General features: G+C 37.3%; 2 protein-coding genes across 6 annotated transcripts in view; both read left to right on the top strand.

Moving 5' to 3' along the window:
• Nucleotides 1-24,244, top strand: part of EXD1 (exonuclease 3'-5' domain containing 1) — a 331,232-nt gene that overhangs the window by 197,335 nt on the left and 109,653 nt on the right. The gene's annotated exons all lie outside the window — the stretch shown is intronic.
• Nucleotides 1-24,244, top strand: part of INO80 (INO80 complex ATPase subunit) — a 120,268-nt gene that overhangs the window by 90,544 nt on the left and 5,480 nt on the right. For both annotated transcript variants that reach the window (XM_074235124.1, XM_074235125.1), the window contains exons 29-35: nt 8,382-8,454; nt 19,689-19,847; nt 20,401-20,503; nt 21,131-21,219; nt 21,825-21,980; nt 22,204-22,363; nt 22,982-23,197. In XM_074235124.1, coding sequence (XP_074091225.1) covers nt 8,382-8,454; nt 19,689-19,847; nt 20,401-20,503; nt 21,131-21,219; nt 21,825-21,980; nt 22,204-22,363; nt 22,982-23,197 — 956 coding nt within the window. The remainder of the gene's footprint in view (nt 1-8,381; nt 8,455-19,688; nt 19,848-20,400; nt 20,504-21,130; nt 21,220-21,824; nt 21,981-22,203; nt 22,364-22,981; nt 23,198-24,244) is intronic.

Raw genomic sequence — 24,244 nt, 5'->3', positions numbered from 1 at the left:
ATATTGGTTTCTACTCTTACTAGAATGAAAGCCAAGTTCTTCAGGTGGCAACTCTATTGAACTGTCTTTAACTACATTCCACAAAACAAAGGAGATCAAGAAATAGATCCAGATATTATGGAGGAAAATTTTTTGTGAATTGCTCTTATTCTTTTGAATGTCCAGTGAAATTTGGCTCTGAACCTTATGAAAGAGAAAGGATGCAACAGTTATCTATAAAAGATCAGAACATAATCACTTATGAATATGTAATTAAGCATCTCTGCTTGATTCTTAAACTCATTTTTATAAATTGAGAAGGATGGAGATGAAGGGAAAAAAAGAGGGAGGGAGAGAAAAAAATTTAGTAGAACTGGAAACAAATCCAAGAACTTAAACATTTTTCAACTCTATCATATCCCTGAACTGTCATTCCCAAATAAACAACTTAATGTCTCTCTGGAGTCATCTATCCATACCAGACCTCCAAGCCTTTTCAAAAGTATATTAAAGGTTTGTGACAGTTTTTGCCATTAGGCGACAGGTTCATATACTATTTGTACATTTGATTCATTCCCTGCTGTCTAGTGTTATGTGTCTGTGAATCCCATTAGACTGTAACATGTTGATTTTCAAATAAATTGACCTTTTATAAATCCAGTTGCAGAGTTTTAGCTGTTCTTTTAACTGATCTAATTCCTAGGAAACTGGATCTTAAGTACAGTATATTCTTCAGTGATCTGACTGGAAAATCTGGCATAATTTTGAGATTAGTAGCATGCAGCCTCTGAATCACTCCTATATCAATAGTGAAATAAAAATGGACAGCTTTTAGTGCTTTCTTTGTCGTTTTCTCTGTTCATGTCATCATCTGATTAATAACTTGAGTTTGAGGGGTTTAGAGGGGGGAGTGGAGTTCAAGACTTGCTAAGAAAAACCTTGCTTATAACTGAAAAACCCATGTTCCTCAGGGAGCAGTGGAACTATTAACTAATCATTTGGCCTCTATATAATCATACCACGTACAGTAAATAAAAATAACATGATGAAAACTTTGACAAGTACACTTTTTTTAGTCTTCTAAGAAGATAAACTGCTTCTTACTCACTATCAACATACTGATGATAATCTAGACACCAAGATCAGAATTATGACTAAGAAGCAATTTGTAGTTTCTTATCTGAGATATCTCAGCAACTATGAGAGACTCAGTATGAATATAATCTCTCTCATTAGAGAAAGGGTCTTCAGCTTAAATAGCTATCTCTTTATACCAACCCAATACAGATATAACTCTTGAAAATAAAAACATTTTTCAGAAAAAAGAAAAAACTTCCTAACCAAATACTTGGCTTATAAAATAATGAAGAGATAGCAAAAAAAAAAAAAAATTGTAGTTTCAACTGGTAAGCTCTTAGGGCATAAAGGTTGGCTGGAGTAAACAATAATTATTACGAAAAGCATTTTACATTCCCTACTTATGAGATTTATTTAAAGGTGAGGGGGAAGGGTTACCTTTCAGGAAAAGTATGACTGAGACTAAAGTCTCTTTGGCCAGGATGTCCTGACTGAGCAACATCAGGTACATGTGGTCAGCATTTCAGAAGTAAAAACCATTCAAATTTCTATATTATCCTGCCTGAATCATTTTTCACCCCCTAACATTTATCAAATGCATCTCTTAGAACATTTTGTAAGACCATGCTCCATTAAAGGCATATTACACATTTTGTTTTGCCATAATCCTTTCACGAAGAATGACCCTAGAGCCCCATTTTTTTCTTCTCTTTGCATTCTACCCCAAATTTTTTTTAACATAGTCAATTCTAGGAGTATTCCTTGTATAGAGTATGATATTAATTATGCCTTCAGTACTTTTGGCAAAGAACAAGAATCTTTATCAAGGGTCATCACTGTCTGGTCTTCAATCTTTTTTAATCTTTCTTTGACCTGGAAGACTTCTTGTTTGGAACTCTGTTCCAGAAGTTCTCCATATTCCTTGTTGGGCCCCTAGAGGGCACCCAAGCAACCATGTTGTCCTATGGAATTCTGTTATCCCAGTGTAGTATTTCACAAGAATATACAGTGCTTATTGTTGATAAGGTAAAATGGAAGGAGAGAATTTATTCAAAGTTCCAAAGAACACCTGTTCAAAGAATTATCCTTTTTTAAGTGCATATGAATAAGGCATAATTCAGTACCTTCTCTCTAGGTTGAAAGCAGATTTTCTCACTCTGACACTCAGGAATATCCTGTTACCTTTATTCAGGATGGGAGTATTATATACTTCACAAAGTGTAACTAAACATTACTACATTGTTTGGCATCTATTTGCCTCACAGAATTCCTTTGTGAAATGATTGGTTTAATGTTAATGAATTCTAAGGTTTCTTCTAGCTCCTATGATTGACAGGTAACTTTAACATACAAAGTTCATTATCTGAGAATATGGGATCTTAACCTGGTATGTGTGAACTTTTTTTTTTTCATTTTTATAACTGTATTTCAGTAATTGGATTACTTTTTTAATACTATATATTTTTATTTTATGCATTTTAAGACACTACTTGAGAAAATTCCATAAGCATCCTTAAATTGCTAGAGGGTTCCATGACAAAAAAGGTTTAAGACTCCTTATCTTTGAGGAAAACTTCTCCAATATTGCCTTTTCTAGCTCATTTCCTTTGATCTTGGCTCTCAACATTTTATCAGTATATTTTCTCTACACAGGCAGTTCCAAAATTACAAATTCACTTGCTAGTCAAACAGCTGGGATTGGAAATTTTAACTCTTTTATTTTTATTTTTTATTTTTTAGGTTTTTGCAAGGCAAATGGGGTTAAGTAGCTTGCCCAAGGCCACACAGCTAGGTAATTGTCTGAGGCTGGATTTGAACTCAGGTACTCCTGACTTCAGGGCCGGTGCTCTATCTACTGCGGTGCTCTATCTACTGCGCCACCTAGTCACCCCAATTTTATCTTTTAGACCAGAGTTATTCAACCTTTTAACTCTTCTGGACTACAACACCCAGCAAAAACCATCAAAGGCTGCATATAGAATTTGATGTTTGTTTATACCTACTATACTTTTTTTTTTTTTTTGCAAGGCAAATGGGGTTAAGTGGCTTGCCTAAGGCCGCACAGCTAGGTAATTGTTTTAGTGTCTGAGACCAGATTTGAACCCAGGTACTCCTGACTCCAGAGCCAGTGCTTTATCCACTACACCACCTAGCCACCCCTATACCTACTATAAAATAGTATGAATGTTTGTGTATATTTACTATATAGTACTACTGTGTAGTCATATAGAACTAGAGCCAGCAGGAACCTAATCATTCAGAACCATTTTTCCATAAAACCAAATAGCTTTTCAAATGACCAATCTTCGATAATTCGGAACCTGCTGGTACCACCCTTTTAAATTTTATTACCTTCCCTTTGCCTAAAATAATGTTGTTTTCATAAAAAATAATATTTTAAAATTATTTTAAGTGAAAAGTTTTTGTTTGTCCAGAGATGAAAAGCAGACAGAATTTTGCAACTTTGGGAAAGGTCTTCAGAAATGACCTGGACTCCAAAGGCCAGTAATGCAGCAGAAAGAGAAGTGAATAAATAGGTAGAAAACTGGAACCTAATCCAGGCTCTGCCATTAATTTTGCATTTGGCTTTGGGCAAAATTTCTTCACTGCTCTAGGCCTCGGTTTATCTATTGGTAAAAATGACAGGGTTGTAATAGATGAACTCTTTTGTTTACTTATTTTTGGGTTTTGCAAAGCAATGGGGTTAAGTGACTTGCCCAAGGTCACACAGCTAGGTAATTATTAAGTGTCTGCGGTAGGATTTGAACTTGGGTCCTCCTAACTTTAGGGCCATTACTCCATCCACTGCACCATCTAGCTACCCCCAACTCTTCTTTAAAAAATTTATTTATTTTCACATTTCTACAGTGCTCTTGTTAAGGTAAACATAATCCCCCCCTTCCCCCCACAAAGATAGAGAAACCTTAAAGCTGAAGTGAAAGAAAAAGTACTCAGTCTGTGTTCAGATACCATCTTCTCCCACAATCTGCCCTCTCTTCTATCACCCACACTCCCCCCCCTCCCTTTTCGCCCATCCCTTTCCTCTTTTTTGTACCCTATTGAGTGTGTGTTTGTGTGTGTGTCTTTTTCTTCTCTGGGTCATTTCTGATGAGAATGAAGGCTCACTTATTTCCCCTCACCTTCCCCTCTGTTGCAAAAGCTTTTTCTTGACTCTTAGCTCATTCTACCTCTCCTTTCCCTTTCTCCCAGTCTATCCCTTTTTCATCCATTGACTTCATCTTTATAACATACTATACTTTCATAATCAGCCTCCTCCTGTGATTTGTCTATCTATGTTCCTTCTAACTGCTCTAATAAATGAGAAGGTTCCCATGCAGAAGTACAAGCAGTTCGTTTTCATTAAGTCCCTCTTAATTTGCCTATCCCATTCACTCTCTTTATGGTTCACCTGAGTCCTGTACTTGGAGATCTAACTTTCTGTTCAGCTCTAGTTGTTTCAACAGGAAAGTTCGAAAGACCCCTATCTCTTCCCCTGAAAGAGGATATTCAGTTTTTGCTGGGTAGTTGATTCTCAGCTGTAATCCAAGCACTTTTGCCTTCTGGAATATCATATTCCAAGTCCTATTGGTTAGCTAGGTGGTACAATGGATAGAGCCTTGGTCTTGAAGTCAGGAGGACAGGAGTTTGAATCTGACCTCAGACACTTGACAGCTATTAGTTATGTAATCTTGGGTAAGTCACTTAACCCTGATTGCGTCACATTCGGAGCCATCTCCAGTCATCCTGATCCATATCTGGCCACTGCACTAGATGGTTCTGGAAGAGAATGTGAGGCTGGTGATTTAGGACTGCACGCTTTCACTTGAATCCAGTTCACATGTTTGTCATGGCATCACATCCCTGATATCTTAGTCTTTGAAAATGAAGGACAGGAAGTGGTGCAGTGGATAGAGCACCGGCCCTGGAGTCAGGAATACCTGAGTTCAAATCCAGCCTCAGACACTTAATAATTACCTAGCTGTGTGGCCTTGGGCAAGCCACTTAACCCCATTGCCTTGAAAAAAAAATGGACAAACATTACTATTTATTGTTGTTGTTGTTGTTGTTGTTGTTGTTATTATTCCTAACTCTTGATGTAAATCCTTTGTTATCCTGACTATAGTGCCACAGTATTTGAATTGTTTCTTTCTGGCTGACTGTAATATTTTCTCTTTGACTTGGGAGTTCTAGAATTTGGCCATAATGTTCCTGTGAGGTTTTTTTTGGGGGGGAGGGGTCTCTTTCAGGAGGTGATCAGTGGATTCCCTCAATTTCTATTTTACCCTCTAATTCTAGGATATCAGGGCAGTTTTCTTAGAGAATTTCTTTAAAAAGAGGCCAAGGGGTGGTTAGGTGGCATAGTAGATTGAGCACCAGCCCTGGAGTCAGGAGTACCTGGGTTCAAATCCGGCCTCAGACACTTAATAATTACCTACCTGTATGGCCTTGGGCAAGTCACTTAACCCCATTTGCCTTGCAAAAACCTAAAAAAAAAATGAGGTCAAGGCTCTTTTCCTGATCATGGCTTTCAAGTAACCCAGTAATTTTTAAATTATCTCCCCTGGATCTGTTTTCCAGGTCAGTTGTTTTTCCAATGAGATAGTTCACGTTTTCTTCTAGTTTTTCCGTTCTTTTGGTTTTGTTTTATTGTTTCTTGATTTCTCACAAAGTCATCAGTTTCCCTTAGCTCCATTCTACATTTGAAGAAGTTATTTTCTTGGATAGAGCTTTTATTTCCTTTTCCATCTGGTCAATTTTGCTTTTTAAGGCATTCCTCTCCTCATTGGACTACTTTTTTCCATTTGACTAAAACTAATTTTTAACATGTTATTTTCTTTAGTATTTTTTTGTATCTCCACCAAGCTGCTGACTTGATTTTCCTGATTTTCTTGCATCATTCTCATTTCTCTTCCCAAGTTTTTCCTCTGCCTCCTAACTTGATTTTCTAAACCCTTTTTTTTTAGGTTTTTTTTTTTTTCAAGGCAAATGGGGTTAAATGGCTTGCCCAAGGCCACACAGCTAGGTAATTATTAAGTGTCTGAGACTGGATTTGAACCCAGGTACTCCTGACTCCAGGGCCGGTGCTTTATCCACTTCGCCACCTAGCCGCCCCTCTAAACCTTTTTTTGAGCTCTTCCATAGCCTGAGACCAATTCCTATTTTTCTTGGAGGTTTTGGATACAGAAGCTTTAACTTGGTCATCTTCTGAGTGTATATTTTGATTCTCCATGAAACCAAAGTAATTGTCTATGCTCAGATTCTTTTTTTTCTGTTGTTTGCTCATTTCCCCAGGCTGTGACCTAGTTTGGACATACTTGCCAAGCTTTTGAATTTTTTGGAACACCTCCCCATGGATCTTAATTCCTTCAAGGTCTTATGAGAGGCTCTGACTAGTCTCCTGGCCTGTGCTCTGGTCTGTGGATGATCACAAGCACTCCCCTCTACCATGAAACTGTGAGGAAGGTCTCTGCTCTGTTATGGCAGTCTGGGGTCCCAGACTGCAACCTGGATCTGAGCTAGAGCAGAGTCCTGCCTTAGGGATAGTGGAGAGACCTCTGCAACCTTCCCAACCCCCTTACCATCCATGGGCTGAGTATTCTGGAAGCAGCTTCCAGGTGACTCCACAGACCTGCTTCTGGTTCTTGGGGCTGAGACTGTGCTGAGGCGTGAGCTTCACTGGGCTCTGTGCTCAGTCTGGTGCAGCAGAGTTTTCCTGATGCACTTCCAAGTTGTCCTAGGCAATGTTTGATAACCATTCCCACTGCCACAGACCCAAGCGTCCCCAGGAACCAGACTCCCCACAGGTTCTTAGAAGGGAGCTGGTTTGCTCCAATGTGGTGCAGCCCAAGCTGTGCTGTGGCCCTTTCCAACCCCGGAGGAGCAGGTCTTTCCTATGGATCTTCCAAGTTGTGTTGGACAGAAAAATTGTTTCGCTTAGTCTTTCTGTGGTCAGATTAGATTTGATTACCTACCTGCCATAGCAATTAACCTGGTTGCCTTTTTAAGGCTTTATTACACTAACTGAAATTTCTGTGAATTGTGTCATTCTTTTACTATGTCAGTTTACTTATTTCTCCATAGGTACATCATGGTGTAGTGGAAAGAATTTGAAATTTGAAATACTGGATTTGAAATCACAATATCTTAAGTTTAAGTCTTAGTTCTGACACTTGGTATTTGTATAACCCTGGGAAAATAATTTTGTCTCCCTGGACCTTGGTTTCCTCATTTATAAAATGATTGGTTTGGACTAGATATTCCTTTCTAATTGTAAATAAAACTATTATCCTAACATCCTAGGTCAGGTGATATAGCCAAAAAGTGAACATAGTATGGCATTTCAGATTCCATGGGCTTTTTCCCCCTCTGGTGTGAATGGCATTGTCCGTGGCAAGTCTCTCACGGTTGTCCTTGATCTCTGAACTGTTGAGAGGAACTGTAGCCACCATAATTGATCATCTCACAGTTTTATTGTTAATGTGTACAATATTCTCTTGGTTCTGCTTCCTTTGTTCATCATCATTTCTTTCCTTGATTCTTTAAAGTCCAACCACTCATGATTTCTTGTAGAAAATGGCATTCTATAATATTCATATATCATAACTTGTTCAGCTATTCCCCAATTGATAGGCATCTCCTTAATTTCCAAGTCTTTGTCACTACAGAAAGAGCTACTATATATGTTTTTGACCATGTGAGACTTTTTCCATTTTTATGGTTTCTTTTGGTTATGGGCCTATACCCAAATTCGTATGTCAGTTGAAATATTCTTATCTTTAAAATGTAGAATCCAGTTTCTTGGAAGATATGGGTTTGTTTTGGGATTTTCTCCTTTCTTGGGTCCAATCACTTGCTCCTGTGATAAAGTGAAAAAGGTATAGAATTAAAATCATTTATATTAAGGTATGAATAGTGTGGATCTTTCTGTCCAAAAATGGTACTTGTTTCTATGATCATGTTAACACAAATGAATCTTTAATTTCTGGTATATGCAGGGCAAAGGTTTTTCAACAGAACACGGGGAATCTTGTAAATGGAACTTTCCTACTATCTCTGTAGGAACCACACACCACATCCCAGTCAGAATAGGGATAAGTGTTTTGTTATTCTGTTTCTAAAAAGTTGCCAACCATTATTTAATAGAATCAGAAAATCATTGGATCATAATATTTGAAACTGAAAAGTCTCTGAAGATGATCTTTTCTAACCCCCTTTTACAAATATAGAAATTTACCAAGACATTTCATTTTTGCTTCTTTCAATTTATTCTAGGTACCTTTTCCTTTCCACACTAATTTTTAATATAATATTCCTCTTTTCTTCAGGAATGATATCTTTGTATTCCTGTTAAGCACAAGAGCTGGAGGATTGGGCATCAACCTCACTGCTGCAGATACAGTAAGTAGTTTTAATAAAAGATCACCTTTCTTGAGAAGTAGCTCCTAATGTAAACAAGTTTTGGGGCATCATTTTCCCTCCATGTCCTAAGCTTTTTCTTCTTGTTTGTTTGTTTAATTGAAAATATATGAATTGGTTCTTGGATGTGATATTTGAAATGTTCTTTTGGAGTTTTTCTTCTTTGTTTAAAATTCCTAATAATTTACTTGGTTTATAAATAAAGACATGAACATATTTACCCCCATAGGTTTACTAGGAGGTTGACCTGGCACTCTTGGTATCTTCATAGTCTCAACTACTTTTTTTTTCCTTTTGAAATACTCAACAAAATTTTATTAAACACTTCTCTGTGTCAATCACTTGTGCTTGGTGCTAAAAATACAAAAACAAAACTTGAGTGTCCCTACCCTCAATGAGCTTATATTTTTTCAAAGCCATTTGTTTTATTTGTCATATTTACATATATACAAATACCCATTCACATTTATAAGTATATAAAAATAAATAGGTCATCTAAAGATGCTTGAACTGATAGGAAACTTGATTAAGAACCTGGGTTAAAGAATACATTCCATGTATGAAGACAGTCAATGGAAAAGACACCTATCATGGAAGAGTCAGTAAGGGGACTGTAGAATGTATGAAAGGATGTAATGTATAGTATGATAAGGCCAGAAAAGCAAGTTGGAACCAGGTTGCAAGGGATTTTAAATGTCAAAAAAAAATGATATTTGATCCTAAAGACAGGCAGTAGCAAGCTTCTGGTGATTTATGGGCAGGGTGCAATATAATGGACAAGTACATTAGAATAATGTCATTAGTAGATGAGATAGGATTGTAGATGTGGGGATTAGACTGGAGAAGGACAGTGACCTAAGGAGTGAGATGAAGCAGGAGACATTTTTATAATGAGCCAAGGTTACCTAAGTTGGTAATCAATTAAGTAATAAAGAAGGGGAGATCCAAGAGATGTCAAAGATGTAAAAGAGAACTGATGAAACTTTGGAAGTGAACATAAAAAAGAGGGTGAATTGTGGCCAGACAAAAACAGTAAAGTCAGAAATGGGAGCAAGTTTTGGAAAAATAACCGACCACAATTCTTTGTCGCCATTAAGTTTATAAATCACTTTCCTCACAATTAACAGTAACCATTTTTTATTGGAGACTGTTGAAGCTCAGAGTTTGGAACTTCCCCAGAATTACAGTTAATAGTAATTGGACAAGATCTAAATTCAGGATTTCTTCTAACTATGAATGTAGTCTTCTCTTGGCAGGCTGAATTTAAACTAATAGTATGTCCAAGTAGAGGTGTCCTAAAAAGCAATGGGGACATGCAGGTCCTCATCATCAGTGTATCTGACTTCCTCTCACAAGAAGCAATGATTTATCACCTTCTGGTTGAAATTGTTGGCAGCAAGATTAAACTGTTAACTTTTGAAAGGATTGTTTCTCTGAATGGCAGAGGAAGGAGGGCAGAGCAACATAGGTAAAGGACCTAGGCTAAAACCTGCTTCATGGTCCAAGAATACATCAATATGGCACAGAACAATACTTTTAAAAGGGGAAGGAAAAGTGCTAGTTATTGCTGTTAAACACATCTTTCATGAAAAACACAATCATTCTATTTTTAAAATCTTACCTAATTGGGGGGGGGGGGGGGGGGCTAGGTGGTACAGTGAATAGAGTACCGGCCCTGGAGTCAGAAGTACCTGAGTTCAAATCTGGCCTCAGACACTTAATAATTACCTAGCTGTGTGGCCTTGAAGCCACTTAACCCCATTGCCTTGTAAAAACTTAAAAAAAAAAAAATCTGTTCAGTGCACTTTGGGGCGGCTAGGTGGCACAGTAGATAGAGCATCAGCCCTGGAGTCAGGAGTGCCTGAGTTCAAATCCAGCCTCAGACATTTAATAATTACCTATATGTGTGGCCTTGGGCAAGCCACTTAATCCTATTGCCTTGCAAGAAACCCTAAAAACAAAAAAAAAAAACAAACGAAAAAAAGAAAAGAAAATCTTACCTAACATCACTACATATATGTAGCAAAGCCATCTCACATGAATCTTCACCAGTGAATAAATTTATATATACAGTTTCCATGGGTGCACAGAAGACTGCTATTTCCCTATTATGTATGTAAAAATGTGATCAGCTTGCTCTTCTGCAGAGACAAATATCAGGGTTAGGATCAGCAATGATTTTTGTAGGCAAATGAATTCAGTGAACCTCTTGTATTTAAAAAATGCTATTTTTCTCAAAGATCTTTCCTTTTATCTTGTGACTTTTAATTTATAACCAACTTTGAAGATTAACAAACAACAGCACAGTAATTCTCCACCAATAGAACACTTATTATAATGTTTATAGCTTTATCTTTAGACTCTGGTATTTATGTCAACAATTCTTCCTAGTCTTCCTTTTCTTTTTCATGTCAGGTTTTAAAGATTTCCACCTATTTCTCAAATTTGCTTATCCTTTAATGATTAACCGAAGTAAATGAGAATACTGAATATTTCTAAGCTTAAGAAGTCTTTAATATCTTATTCATTTATTTGGAGGGGAGGTTTTCAGTTTTCTCATGGAGGAAAAAAAATTTAGTCATAACCATATATATTGTCCACCTGCAACTTCTGTAACACAGTCATGGATAGTAAAATTTGTCTGTCTTAATTTCTGTTGCATGAGAAGAGAGAAATCATCAAGAAAATCTTTAATCATTAAACAGAAACACTTGACATTCTATACTTTGCCCTCAAGGTCCAGTTTTTATCCTTTTATCCACTGTTCAATCCTTTTTATTATGTGATCTAGATTACTTTCTAGTTCTTCTGGTATGTTGCTTGGCAGCCAGTGTACTATTTCGTGCTTTGTAGGAGGCCATGGTTTCTTCATAAAGAATTTGGAAAATTTGGAAAATATTGTCCTGTAATTTCTTTGCACTTTATCCCCTCTTTTCAAGTTTTGTAAATAATACAGACTTATCTGTTTTGAAACACAAAATCTATATGAAACCATCATTCAGGAAAGTCACAGCCAATAATAATCAGTAATTCTACCACTTTTCATATAATTTTTTAACTCATCAATTATTCTGTCTTCATCCAAAATGGAACATACATCAAAACCATCATATCATTGTCCTCTTTGTGCTAAATCAACCACATCAATATATGTCAGTCCTGTTCTTATTGCAAGTTCTTTACCTACTGTGGTCTGTCCAACCCCTGGTGAACCAGTAAGCAGGATGTTGGACAGCCTCATGGTTACAGTGGCACCAGCTCCGCTCTGGTTGCCTGCTCTCCATGAGGGAACAGCAGACAGACTAGAGCCACAACTTTTTTTAGCCAGAGACTAAAATAGTTTACCATTGTCATAATGTAAGCTGTTGCATGCTGGGTTAAAGCAAAGATGTGTTTTTTCAAGAGTTATATTTCCATATCATCTGGCTACTGTAGTTAAAAAGTATGTAGTGTTTTCCAGCTAAAGATGATAGAAGAGCTTTGAAATGGATGGCAAAACTGATAGGATAAGCAGATGATTATTGACCCTTTTTTTATAGAATACTTCTACATCTGTATGGGAGAAGGAAATAAAGCCTCCTTTCAAATACCCACATTTTGCAGGATTGAAATGTTTAATGATCATTATAGTAACATTGAAACCAGCAGGATTTGAAAACAATGCAATCCAAGTTTCTGAGTAGAGAATCCTTTTATAGATTTCATGTTTATATTAGTTCCACTTTATGTGACTGTAACTTTTTCAGAGAAGCATATGGTACTATCAATGCTAGGTGATAAGGTAGAAACAGGTTGGTGGAGAAAGGAATAATGAAGAATAAAAGGGGCTATGTGACAAGACGGTAGAGTTGGAACTAGAAACTTGGTTCTCTTGTTTCCATTCCAGTGCTATACACTTAGCTAGCCCTTCTAGGCTACCTCCTATTACTCCTGGGATCCTTCCTCCCCTCTTCAGACTAACTAATTCTAGACTGTTAGAGGATATAAACATTTCCTGGGCCGTTGTGCTTTTCCTCCTACCTTGAACTTGGTAGGAGATTCACATAGAGTCCAGATGCTTTTAGTGATAGTTGATATTCATGATGTAGTAGAGCGGGGTATAGACCTTGAGATAGAAGATGTGAATTTAAATCCTGATTATGCCCCCTTACTACCTGTGACCTTAGTTGATTCACTTGAGCTTCAGTTTTCTCACCTGTAAAACAGTAGTATTACTCCTGCTTACATACCTCAAGATTGTGGGAAAAGCACTTTATAAACAATAAAACCTTTCATAAAAGTCAGCTTTCATTAGTCTTGTGTTTGATATGTAGTCTCTTGCAAATTCAAACTAATGGTTTGAATTTTCAAGTAAGGCAATGTTCTTTTCTTTTCCTTAATAATAGAGTTATTGTCAAGTCAACATCATCTGGCTCATTTTTTCCCTCATTTTTCTGATTAGATATAGCTTTCAAGACTCCATTTCAATCTAGTGTGTTAAGATGATTTTGCCTGAAGAAGCATTAAAATACAGTTAAAGGGGAAGCTAGGTAGTACAGTGGTTAGAGCATCGACTCTAATGTCTTTCCAATTAATCCCTCTTCATCTGATTTTCACTTCTGATAAGCTATATCATTGTTGCTTCAGATATTTATGCTTGTCTTGTGCTTCATTCTTTAACTATCTTCTGTCTGTTCCCATCTGAAAATCATTTGTTGGAAAACCAAAAATAGGAGCTGTTATATTTGTCCCATACAGAGGGCCTGTTTATTCCCTATTCTTCTTGCTCTAAAAATTGCTTTTTTGTTGACTTTTACTTTTTTTCACAAGCCTTTCCTCATTCCTGTCCTTTTCTTTTCCTCACACTGACTTTGTGTTCCTATTATCTTTTTTTAATGTATCATTTTAAAATCTGAATTCAAAATGAGGATTATACTAATCAATATAAAGTAAGCAGAACCAGAAGAATTATATATACACAGTCAGATTGATGAACTAGAAAATCTCTCCCTTCATCTCAGTTTTATTGTTACGTGGTAAAAAGGAGAAAGAGATCTTCAGGGCTCTGGAGCAACACCACAGATGTTCACAATCTTGGTCCAGGAGAACAGATATTATTCTATTTAAAAATAACTTGTCTTCTCTCTTGGAATGGAGGATAGTGGAGACAAAGGGGGCTGTAGATATAAAGTGTTGTATCCGTTGAGATGTTACTGTGTGTAGATTGGTTATCCTTAATTGTTTTTTGTTTTAAGGAAGGATTCAACAAGGATTGGAAACTATATTGAAAAAATAACTTCTGTTAAAACAAAAGACTTTTTAAATAAATTATTTTCAAAACTAAATTTGGATATAAAAAATTCCCTGCCCTCACATTTCAGATTCTATTAGACATCTCCCTATTTCTCAGTCATAAGCCATTATTTCTGCCTTTCTATGTGAATCTAACCTCTTCTTGCCTTTAAATGTTTCCTGGAATTGAACTTATCCCATAAGAAGAAGCAGGACAATTTGTTAAGTCTACTATATTTTTATCTGGATTGTGTGTACTATCATTGTCATCTTCCCTTTTAGAGTGTGTTAAATCGCTGGTGCACTATAGGATTTCTAATATTCTTGTGCAGTCATAGTAGTCTTCATAATTCAATTCTCCCTCCATTTTTACAAGTTTCCTAGGCTCCATCTATAGTTTTTATAAGAAACAGCTTCCAAGTAACCAATATGTGGACCAAAACTTAAGGAAAATCATTGTGGGGGACCTGTTCTTCCGCTGTACCCAGCTCCAAACTATTTCATTCCAATGTACAGAACAGAACAAAAAAAGGCTTCCTATACAACCATGTATATCCCAGAATATTCTATATTAAAAAAAAATATCTGGGGGCAGCTAGGTGGTGCAGTAGATAAAGCACCAGCCCTGGAGTCAAGAGTACCTGGGCAAGCCACTTAACCCCATTTGCCTTGCAAAAAAAACAAACAACTAAAAAAAATCTGTACAAAAATGTATATAGCCACTCTTTTCTGGTAGCAAAGAATTGGAAATTGAGGGGATGCTTATCAGATGGGAATGGATGTAAAAATATTGTGGTTTACGAATATGATGGAGTACTGTTGTACTATAAGAAATGATTAATAAGATGCTTTTGGAAAAACCAGGAAAGACTTACTTAAGATGATGTAAAGTAATATGTACTGCGTACAAAGTAACAGTAATATTGTTAGATGATCAGCTGTGAATGACTACTATTCTCAGCAATACAGTGACCCAAAACAGCTCTGAAAGATTTATGCTGAAAAATGCTATCCATTCCCAAAGAAAGGACTGATGGTGTCTGAAAACAGATTGAAATAATATACCTTTTTTTACTTTATTTTTCTTGAGTTTTTATTTTTTCAATTACATGCAACAGTACTTTTCACCGATTTTTATTTTTTTGCCACAAGATTTTTAGTTTTGCATTTTTCTCCTTCCTCCCCCTGATAGAATGCAGTCTGATATAGGCTTCACATTTATAACCGTGCTAAACATATTGATCATGTTGCAAGAGAGGAATCAGATCCAAATGAAAGAAGAAAAAATTACATAATACATGACAACTTTTGAAGATTAAAAGATTTCTGAAGAGCTTTGGTCTACATTTAAATGCCACAGTTCCTTCTCTAGATATGGATTGTATTTTCCATCACAAGTCTTTTAAAAATTGTCTTGATAATTGTACTGCTGAAATGAACTAGTCCATCATGGTTGATCATCACCCCATGTTGTTGTTAGTGTATAATATCTTCTGGTTCTACTTATTCCACTCAGAGTCTTTCTAGACTTTTCTGAAATCCTGTTCCTCATACCACAATTTGTTCAACCATTGCCTAATTGTTGGGCATCCTCTCAATTTCCGATTCTAGCACTAAAAACTGCTATGAATATTTTTGTATATGTATGATTTTTATCCTTTTTCATGTTCTCTTCAGGATACAGACCCAATAGTGGTTTTAACAGATCAAAGGGTATGCACATTTTTATTGTCCTTTAGCGTGATTCCAAATTGTTCTCCAGAAAGGTTAAAGCAGTTCACAACTCCAACAACAATACAATAGTGCCCCAGTTTTCCCACTTCCCCTCCAACATTGATCATTTGCCTTTCTACTTATATTGGTCAATCTGAGAGATGTGAAATGGTGCCTCAGGAATGTTTTATTTGCATTTATTTAATCAATAGTGATTTAAAGCAGTTTTTCATTTGACTGTAGACAGCTTTGATTTCTTCATCTGAGAATTACCTTGCCATATCCTTATCCATTTATCAGGTTTTTTTTAAATATAAATTTGATTTAGGAACTCAAAAGTTTTAAAAATAAATGTTAAAAATTATTTTTACATGTAACTGGGGGAAAATAAAATAATAAATAAAGTCAAAGAAATAAAAAAAAGTCTTCCTTAATCTGTGATGTTCCCCTACAGAATAACTATTTTTTTTTAACCAAGTAACAGGAAGACTATGGAGGAGGAAAGGAGATAGGCATTTGGCATTCTATGTTCCAAGTACCAGACAAGTAATTTAAAATGAACTTTTGGAACATAACTTCATTTGTAAGCTGGGAGCTCCCTGAAGGAAATAAAATACTGTGAGGAGACCTTGAGTATTATAATTACCTTCTAGTCGAGATCACTGTTCAGTAATGCTCAAAAAGTCAAGTTTTATTCTCACACTGTTATAAGGGTAAGCATAAATATTTGTCCTGAATTTCCCTAGAATCACTTTTGGACAAGGAAGAAGTCTATCATAAATCTAAAGGCAAAAGAAGTGTCTCATGACTAAAGAATTAGATTTGTTTATAAATGTAAATAAATAAATATTCTCATACACAATGGATGTATATCTGAATTGTACTTGGCAGTCATTTGAATTATTTGGAATTTAATTCATGGAAATTTTCCTTGCAATTCTTGTTTTTCTTGGGTTTGTCCTTCCTGCATTAGGAATAGCATTCAGAAGAGAGTCATGTTTTTGTTTCTGTGGCAGGCTCAGTCTGAGTGTTTACATATGGAAGAATGAGAAGTCTGTCCCTGAGTTAGTGATAAGTGTAGTGATTTGTCATTGAACATTCTAGCCTTGATTTTTAAGCATCATAAGAAATGAGGTTGCCTCTCATTCCCCTTGAAAAAGTAATTCCACCCTCTAGATGATTGATCCAGTTTTTTCTTGTGATTCTCCTGTGATTTTCCTGTTCTTTATCTCATGCACGTGATCTTCCCAGGGACCCCGTTACAAGTTTCTTCCTTCTGTCTATTTTACAACTTCAGGAAGATGCTGACTGTTAATATGTTTTCCCTTAGTCATTGCTTGGCCACGCTCTACAGATTGAACTGCTTTAATCTTTCCTAGTTAAAGTCAGTCTCTCTAGTCCTTTAATTGTTGTTTATTCTTTAGAATTTCTCTCTAATGTCTATAAATGTCTCTGAGTGTTATATACAGGTATTAACTGACTAGTGTGTCAGGCACTGTCTAGCTCTTTCTATAATATGGTTTAATTTGTTTCCTCCCTGGTCTCTGTTTCTACCCTCTAACTTAATATATGCTCACGTACTGAATGTATGTGTGTATCTCTGTGTGTTGTTAGATTTCACTAGAAAAGGAAATTGGTTTTGAAGCCTATTTTTGTTTTCTTGTCCCCTGGGATTCCTGACATCTTTAAGGCCATTTAAAAGATAGTAATCAACTACATTTTGTTTTACTAAATTAGAATTACATACCTGGGGCTATGATCTTATGACTTCTACATTAAATATAACTCAAGAATGAGTCATTATTTGAATGCCATTGAAACTTCTAGGAAAAATGTAAATAGTCAGAAAGCAAATATGAAGTGATTCAGCATATAGGACTCCCCATTATGAAGTCATGTAGTACCATGGCCCTGTCTTCCAAGTGTGTCATAAGAGTTGAGTTTTCACAACGTGTAATTATTTATGTCTTCTGAGTGAAGGTGTCCTGGCTTAATGGACCTATCTACCTAACTGTATCTTGTCTATTTCAATTTTACCTGTGGCTTAGACTGAATATGGGAGTATGTTTTTACTTCCTTTTTGGGGTTGTGAAATACTATGTGTTCTCCCTGTTACTAATTGTTGTTCAGCATACATTTTCATTGTCCATACAATCCAACTCCTTGGGTTCAGATTGATCATACATTTAAAAAAATATTTTATATATGCCCACTCTGTCCTGGGCATTGTAAGAAACAGAAAAGAGGTGTGATCTTAGTTCTCTATAAAGAGTTTACAGCTTAAATAGGCAGACAAGAGTAACAAAGTGAAGCTGAAAATGAAACTATTCACTTTGTAATTTGAGATTTTAACCATATTAGATTGGACTGTGAGGAATTCAGAAAAAAAATCATTTATATGTAGTTAGAAGGTTTAAGGTGCAGCTACGTGTTGCAGTGGATAGAGCACTAGCCCTGGAATCAGGAGGACTTGAGTTCAAATGTGACTTCAGATACTTAATTATTAGCTGTGTGACCTTGGGCAAGTCACTTAATTAATTCCATTGCCTTGCAAAAGCCTTAAAAATACCAGTTTTAACAAAAAGGTAGTATTTGAACTGTTGCTTGAATAATAGATGTGGGATTCGATGAGAGGGAAGATAGATAGATAGATAGATAGATAGGCAGGCAGGCATATATATATGTATATATATGTATGTATATATCATGAGCAAAGGTATTGAGACAGGAAAGAATGTAACAGAGGACCTAGAAACCATTGTATATGATTAGAGTGTTTCAGGAAGAATATATTGGTTGCAGTTTGCAGATGGATTGTATTCAAGAATATAGCTGAAAATCTGTTAATGTTCTCAAGAAATAAGATAACAAGAGCTTGGATTAGGATGATAGCAGTAGGAATAAAGAAGGAATGGATATTTTCCAAAAGAATTATCAGGACTTTGGGAAAGCTTAGGTATAGCATACAGATGTCAAAGTTCTGAACTAGACCTCTTCAAAAGAGTCCTTTCTGGATGATTTCAGCCTTATAGGAATGGACAGCAAGGTATCAGTTTTAAAATCCCTTGGAGATGCAATTTATTTTTCAGCAAGAATAAGTATGCTTTAGTTGGGGAATGGCAGAACAAATAGTGGTATGTGATTATAATGGAATACTCTTGTTATAAAAAATGATGAGCTGATGCAAAGTAAAATGTACTGTGAACAAAGTAACAGCAATATTGTAGAATAATCATCTAAGACAACTTTGCTGGACTTATAATAAAGAATGCTGTCCATCCCCAGAGAAAGAGCTGATGGTGTCGGAATACAAATTGAAATTATTTTATTTTATTATTTATTTTTAGGTTTTTGCAAGGCAATGGGGTTAAGTAGCTTGCCCAAGGCCACACAGCTAGGTAATTATTAAGTGTCTGAGGCCAGATTTGAACTCAGGTACTCCTGACTCCAGGGCCAGTGTTCTATTCACTGCGCCACCTAGCCGCCCCTAATTTTATTTTTCTTAAGGTTTCTTGGGGGGGGGGGGTGTTTTCCTTCATAACATGACTATTATGGAAATGTAAGAATAAGTTTGTCTCAGGGACCTTTGAAGCTCACTGTGTTTCCCATGTTTCAAGTAAATCTTAAAAAGGGAGACAGAAGTTCAGACTCCTAGCAACAATCCTCAGGATGGAGAATGGCCTGTTTGAGAAAATAGAGTTTTTGGAATGTCAGAACAAGCATTGCCATATTCAGTTTCATATTAATGAAATCTTCATCACAGTAGAACTTTTACCTTTGGGTCCCATGCTAGATTTTAATTTTTTATTTAAGGCAGTGGAGTTAAGTGACTTGCCCAAGGTCACATAGCTAGGCAGTTAAGTGTCTGAGGTTAGATTTGATCTTGGGTCCTCCTGACTCCAGGGCTGATGCTCTATCCACTGTGCCACCTAGCTACTCCTCTTCCCCCTTCCCCCATGCTAGATTTCTATGACAGGGAAGGGGGGAGGTTACTCTTTTGTTCTTGATGTTTTTTTGCTAGAAACCCTGGAGGAGGACAAAAGCATCTCCCTACTGGGCAAGGCAAGTAAAATGGAGGTACAGGGATTGGGAACTGGTAGGTCTAATCTACTGTATCTCAATATGAAAAAGGATCTGACATCGAGAGAGGGGGCAAAGATCCAGCTGACTAGATATGGTTCTGCCATTCAGTGAGGCTTCACTTAGGCCATACTGTCATCCTTCCTATGCAGGTCATTTTCTATGATAGTGACTGGAATCCTACAGTGGACCAACAGGCTATGGACCGAGCTCACCGACTGGGTCAGACCAAGCAGGTGACTGTATACCGGCTCATCTGCAAGGGCACCATTGAGGAACGCATTCTGCAGAGGGCCAATGAAAAGAGTGAGGTAAGCACTTGAGCATAGTCTCTCATAATGGAAGAAATTGAAAGTCATTGAGGTTTGCCTGTGCTGAGATTGTTAGGAGCCATGACTGATAGAGAAGAGACTGAAATTTCTTTGGGCAGTAAGTCAGTTGAAGTGAAGTCATAGCAGACTTCATTTATCCTGATGCTCAACCCACCAAAATTATCTACTGACCTTGAGATAGAGGTAGTTCTTTGTGTTTGAAAAGGGTGCATGTTCCACCTCTGGAGCGATCAACCAAACTGCAGATTCCTCAAAGAATTATAATTGCTGCTGCTGACTCTTCCATTCTGATTCAGACTTGTTGAAATTGTTACCTATCAAGTGGCAATGGCAGGTAGAGAGTCAAGATTCTCTGGGGATGTGCAATTCGCGTGAGCCAGACAGAACCCAGAAGTATCAAGAAAATTCCTGCCCCGCTCCCTGCCCTCCGCCCTGGCAGCTTGGAAAGAATTTTTATATCCTACTACACATTAGTTATCACAAAGCAATTAAAGAAGCCTGCAAGTAAAATATTGATTTTGATTTATTGTAGATCCAGCAGATGGTGATCTCAGGTGGGAACTTCAAACCAGACACCCTGAAACCCAAAGAAGTGGTTAGTCTTCTACTAGATGATGACGAATTGGAGAAGAAATGTATGTGTTCTAAACTTTAACTGTTGTCCTCTTTTGGAAATATCTCCCAAATAGAGAAACCTTCTTATTCCCCTATATTTCAGCTTCAGAAAATAACTATGAATCCTTTTGCATAATTTGAAGACTCAGTCTTCTGAAGATCACATCTGAGACCTTTAAAGCAAGAAAAAGTGCCTAGATAATTTTGAGAGCTGAACAAAGAAGGATAGGAATTTGAGTTAAAGTTATAGGAATTTGAATTCAAGGATCCACATATATTTTGTCTTCAGATTCATTGAATGCTAAAATTTTATTCTTATTGGTATTAGGTGTAATGAAGGCAGGGAGAAAAATTCAGATTTGGAATCCAGACAATACAGGGCAAACAAAGCAGCCTTGTGAATTATGATGATTCAAGTTCTAGATACATCGTATATAGTCTGAGAGTTCAATGTCAGTAGGCACTTAGCAGGTTTAAGTATGAGTATCCCTAATAAATACTACACCATCCAATTGAAAGATAGGTTTAATTTCTTATAATTTTTGAAAGCCTCCTTTTGATTCAATCCCACCAGAATCAGAGTTTATATGTGGAGGGTGGCTGCTACAGACAAAATCAATTCACTTATCTTAATTGTTTCTTGGTAGTGAGGCTTCGGCAAGAGGAAAAACGACAGCAAGAAGAAACCAACCGAGTGAAGGAGCGCAAACGGAAAAGGGAAAAATATGCAGAAAAGGTACCTCCACAAGCAGAGAACAGGGAATGAGGGGTCAGAGGAGATGTGTGTCTACTAGTTTATAATCAGAGCCAATTGTAAATGATTGCCTAATAACAACTTGGCTGAATCACTTGGGACAGGGTGAAATGCAGTGGTGATTTGAGAATATAGTTGGTAGGATAGCTATGTGAGTCCTTTCCAAACAAGCATTGTTTGGTATTCAATGGATATCACTAAGATTTTGTTTTCTGTTACATGACATGCTAAAGATGAGAAGGATCTACACCAGTGGTATTGAGCTCAAATTGAACCTAAAGCCCTCCCAAACTTTACCTGTGGGTTGTGTTCTATTATATGTTATTTATTTTGTTAAATATATCTACAGCACTGGTTCTAGGTGGCGGGTAGGCCATTTGCTTGACTCCTATGATCTGTGTCTTAAATTGTTGCACAAATATGTATGCAGTCATCTAGAAATAGCTTCCCATCTCTGTGATGCTGAAAGCTACTATTCTCATATGGATCTTGATGTGGTTTTCCCTTAGTTTGATTAGTCCACTGTCAGATTTTCAGGACGTTTCTTTGCTTGATTATTTTTCATATTTCCTTGTTTATGTTTCCAGAAAAAGAAGGAAGATGAGCTGGATGGCAAGAGGAGGAAGGAGGGAGCCAACCTAGTGATTCCCTTTGTTCCTTCTGCTGATAATTCCAACCTTTCTGCTGATGGAGATGATTCCTTCATCAGTGTGGACTCTGCCATGCCCAGCCCTTTCAGTGAGGTGAGGGTGCCTTCTTTTAACTTGTGATTGTGGAACCATCAATTCAAGACAAGATAGACTGCCTCAGCTAATGGTCCCTGACATCTTTTGCTCTTAAAGTTTGCCTCCTTTGTATTTTCATAGTCTCTGAACCAGCAAATCCCAGGGTCTTTGTTTGAGTCACCTTAAGAACTAATGTCTCATGTCGGTTATGAGCTAATATTCTCTCTTCTCTCACCCCCAGATTTCCATCAGCAGCGAACTACATACTGGTTCCATACCTCCTGATGAGAGCAGCAGTGATATGTTGGTCATTGTGGATGACCCAGCTTCCTCAGCACCTCAGTCTCGTGCTACCAATTCTCCTGCTTCCATCACAGGCTCTGTCTCAGACACCATGAATGGTTAGCAGAACTCTGTATTAACCAGTATGCCAGGCACAGTGCCCATTGTCTCTGAGGAATATTTTGTTACATATTTCTATATCTCACAGAGGACATTTAAGTGTAGTACATGTGTGTCCCCTCCTCCTTCTGTGGATAGGGTTAAATCCTCCCATTCTGAATGATGCAATGGGAAAACAACAGAAAGGTTATAGCTTTTCATTCTCTCATCAACCTTGTCAAAGGAGTGAAAGAAATAGAAATAAGGAGTAAGGAGGGAACGAAGATGACTTTATCAAGACTTCAGATCCTATCTTTACATAGTTGCCTGTTTTTTGGTTAGGTTTAAGTTTTCCTGTCTTTTTGAGCTAAGATCTTATATCCCTTTTATCTGTTGAGGAACTCCAGTTTCAAAATAAAAAATCAGCCTTACATATCTAGAACTTAGGATGTCATTGTAATTGTGACTAAGCATGTGTTTTATTCCTTAGTTTCTTACTTCCATTGGAAATAAACTCTCCTGTGGCATTAAGAACTCAAAATATAAACATCCCTTGGACCAGCTTTCCCTGGTCAGTGTAGAATCACTCCAGTGTTTTAAAAGTTAAATATTTTTCTCTTTTCCACTTGTTCCCATAGGAATTTCTCTTCAGGAAATGCCAGCCACAGGGCGTGGCCATTCAGGCCGAAGTCGGGGCCGCCCCAAAGGTTCAGGCAGCACCTCAAAAGGAGCAGGGAAAGGCAGGAGCCGGAAGTCCACGGCAGGCAGTGCAGCTGCAATGGCAGGGGCCAAAGCAGGGGCTGCAGCTGCATCAGCAGCAGCCTATGCAGCATACGGGTACAATGTGTCTAAAGGTATGGCACAACTAATGGAGCAAAGTTTCAGGCTTTTGTCTGCCTAGGGCTAGACTAGGGATGGAAACTAGAAGAGTTTGGGTCTCAGGTTTCAGTACCACTGAGAACAGGTTAGTAAGACCCCTCTCTCATCTCAAGGTAAAAGGAAACTCCTCTTGTCCAGGCTTCAATTTGGGATCATCTCTTGAGGCTGCATTATAGGGTTCTGATATATGTAATACAGTATTCTGGTTGTTATAGATGCTTAATGATGAATTACTTATTGGATTAATTGAAATCCTTAGCAAGTTCTTCTTGGATCAGTAGTTCTCCATTGAGTACACAACCTCCAGTAAAGAGCTATTTGACAACTTTTTGGTTGCTTGCAATGGAAATTGCAAAACAGGGCTTAAGTATTAGGAATTCTGTAAACATTCTGGGGTTTTTTCCTTCTAAAATTTAATTTGAAAAATTGTTCCATGCCAGGCCCTGAACAAGTACTCTTTGAGTAGAGACATGTATAAGGGCAATAATGTCGGTATCAGGGGCAGCTAGTTGGTGCAGTGGATAGAGCACCAGCCCTGGAGTCAGGAGGACCTGAGTTCAAGTGTGGACTCAGACACTTAGTAATTGCCTAGCTGTGTGGCCTTGGGCAAGTCACTTAATCCCATTTGCCTTGCAAAAAAAAACACTTAAAAAACCCCCGAAGCATAGGTATATTGTGTATAAGCTAGATTTGGGGTTTTTTCCTTTAAAGAAATTATTCCAGACAGATAGGTTGTGCAATAGATAGAGAGAGCCCTGGTCCTGGAGTCAGGCAGACCTGAGTTCAAATCCAGACTCAGTGCTTGAAACGTATTAGCTGTGTGACCCTGGGCAAGTCACTTAACAGTGACTGCCTTGCCAAAAAAAAAAACTATACCCTAATTCTGTCCAGGGAATAATAACCATTACATAAGAAAGTATCTAGATGGAGCAACTAGGTGGCACAATGGATGTAGCACCAAAAGAGGAGTCAGGAGGCATGTGAGTTCAAATCCAGCCTCAGGCATTTAATGCTTATTTAAC

This window comes from Macrotis lagotis, chromosome 4 (genome assembly GCF_037893015.1).
Source record: "Macrotis lagotis isolate mMagLag1 chromosome 4, bilby.v1.9.chrom.fasta, whole genome shotgun sequence".
Lineage (NCBI taxonomy): Eukaryota > Metazoa > Chordata > Mammalia > Peramelemorphia > Peramelidae > Macrotis > Macrotis lagotis.
This window is presented reverse-complemented; position numbering and strand designations above follow the sequence as displayed.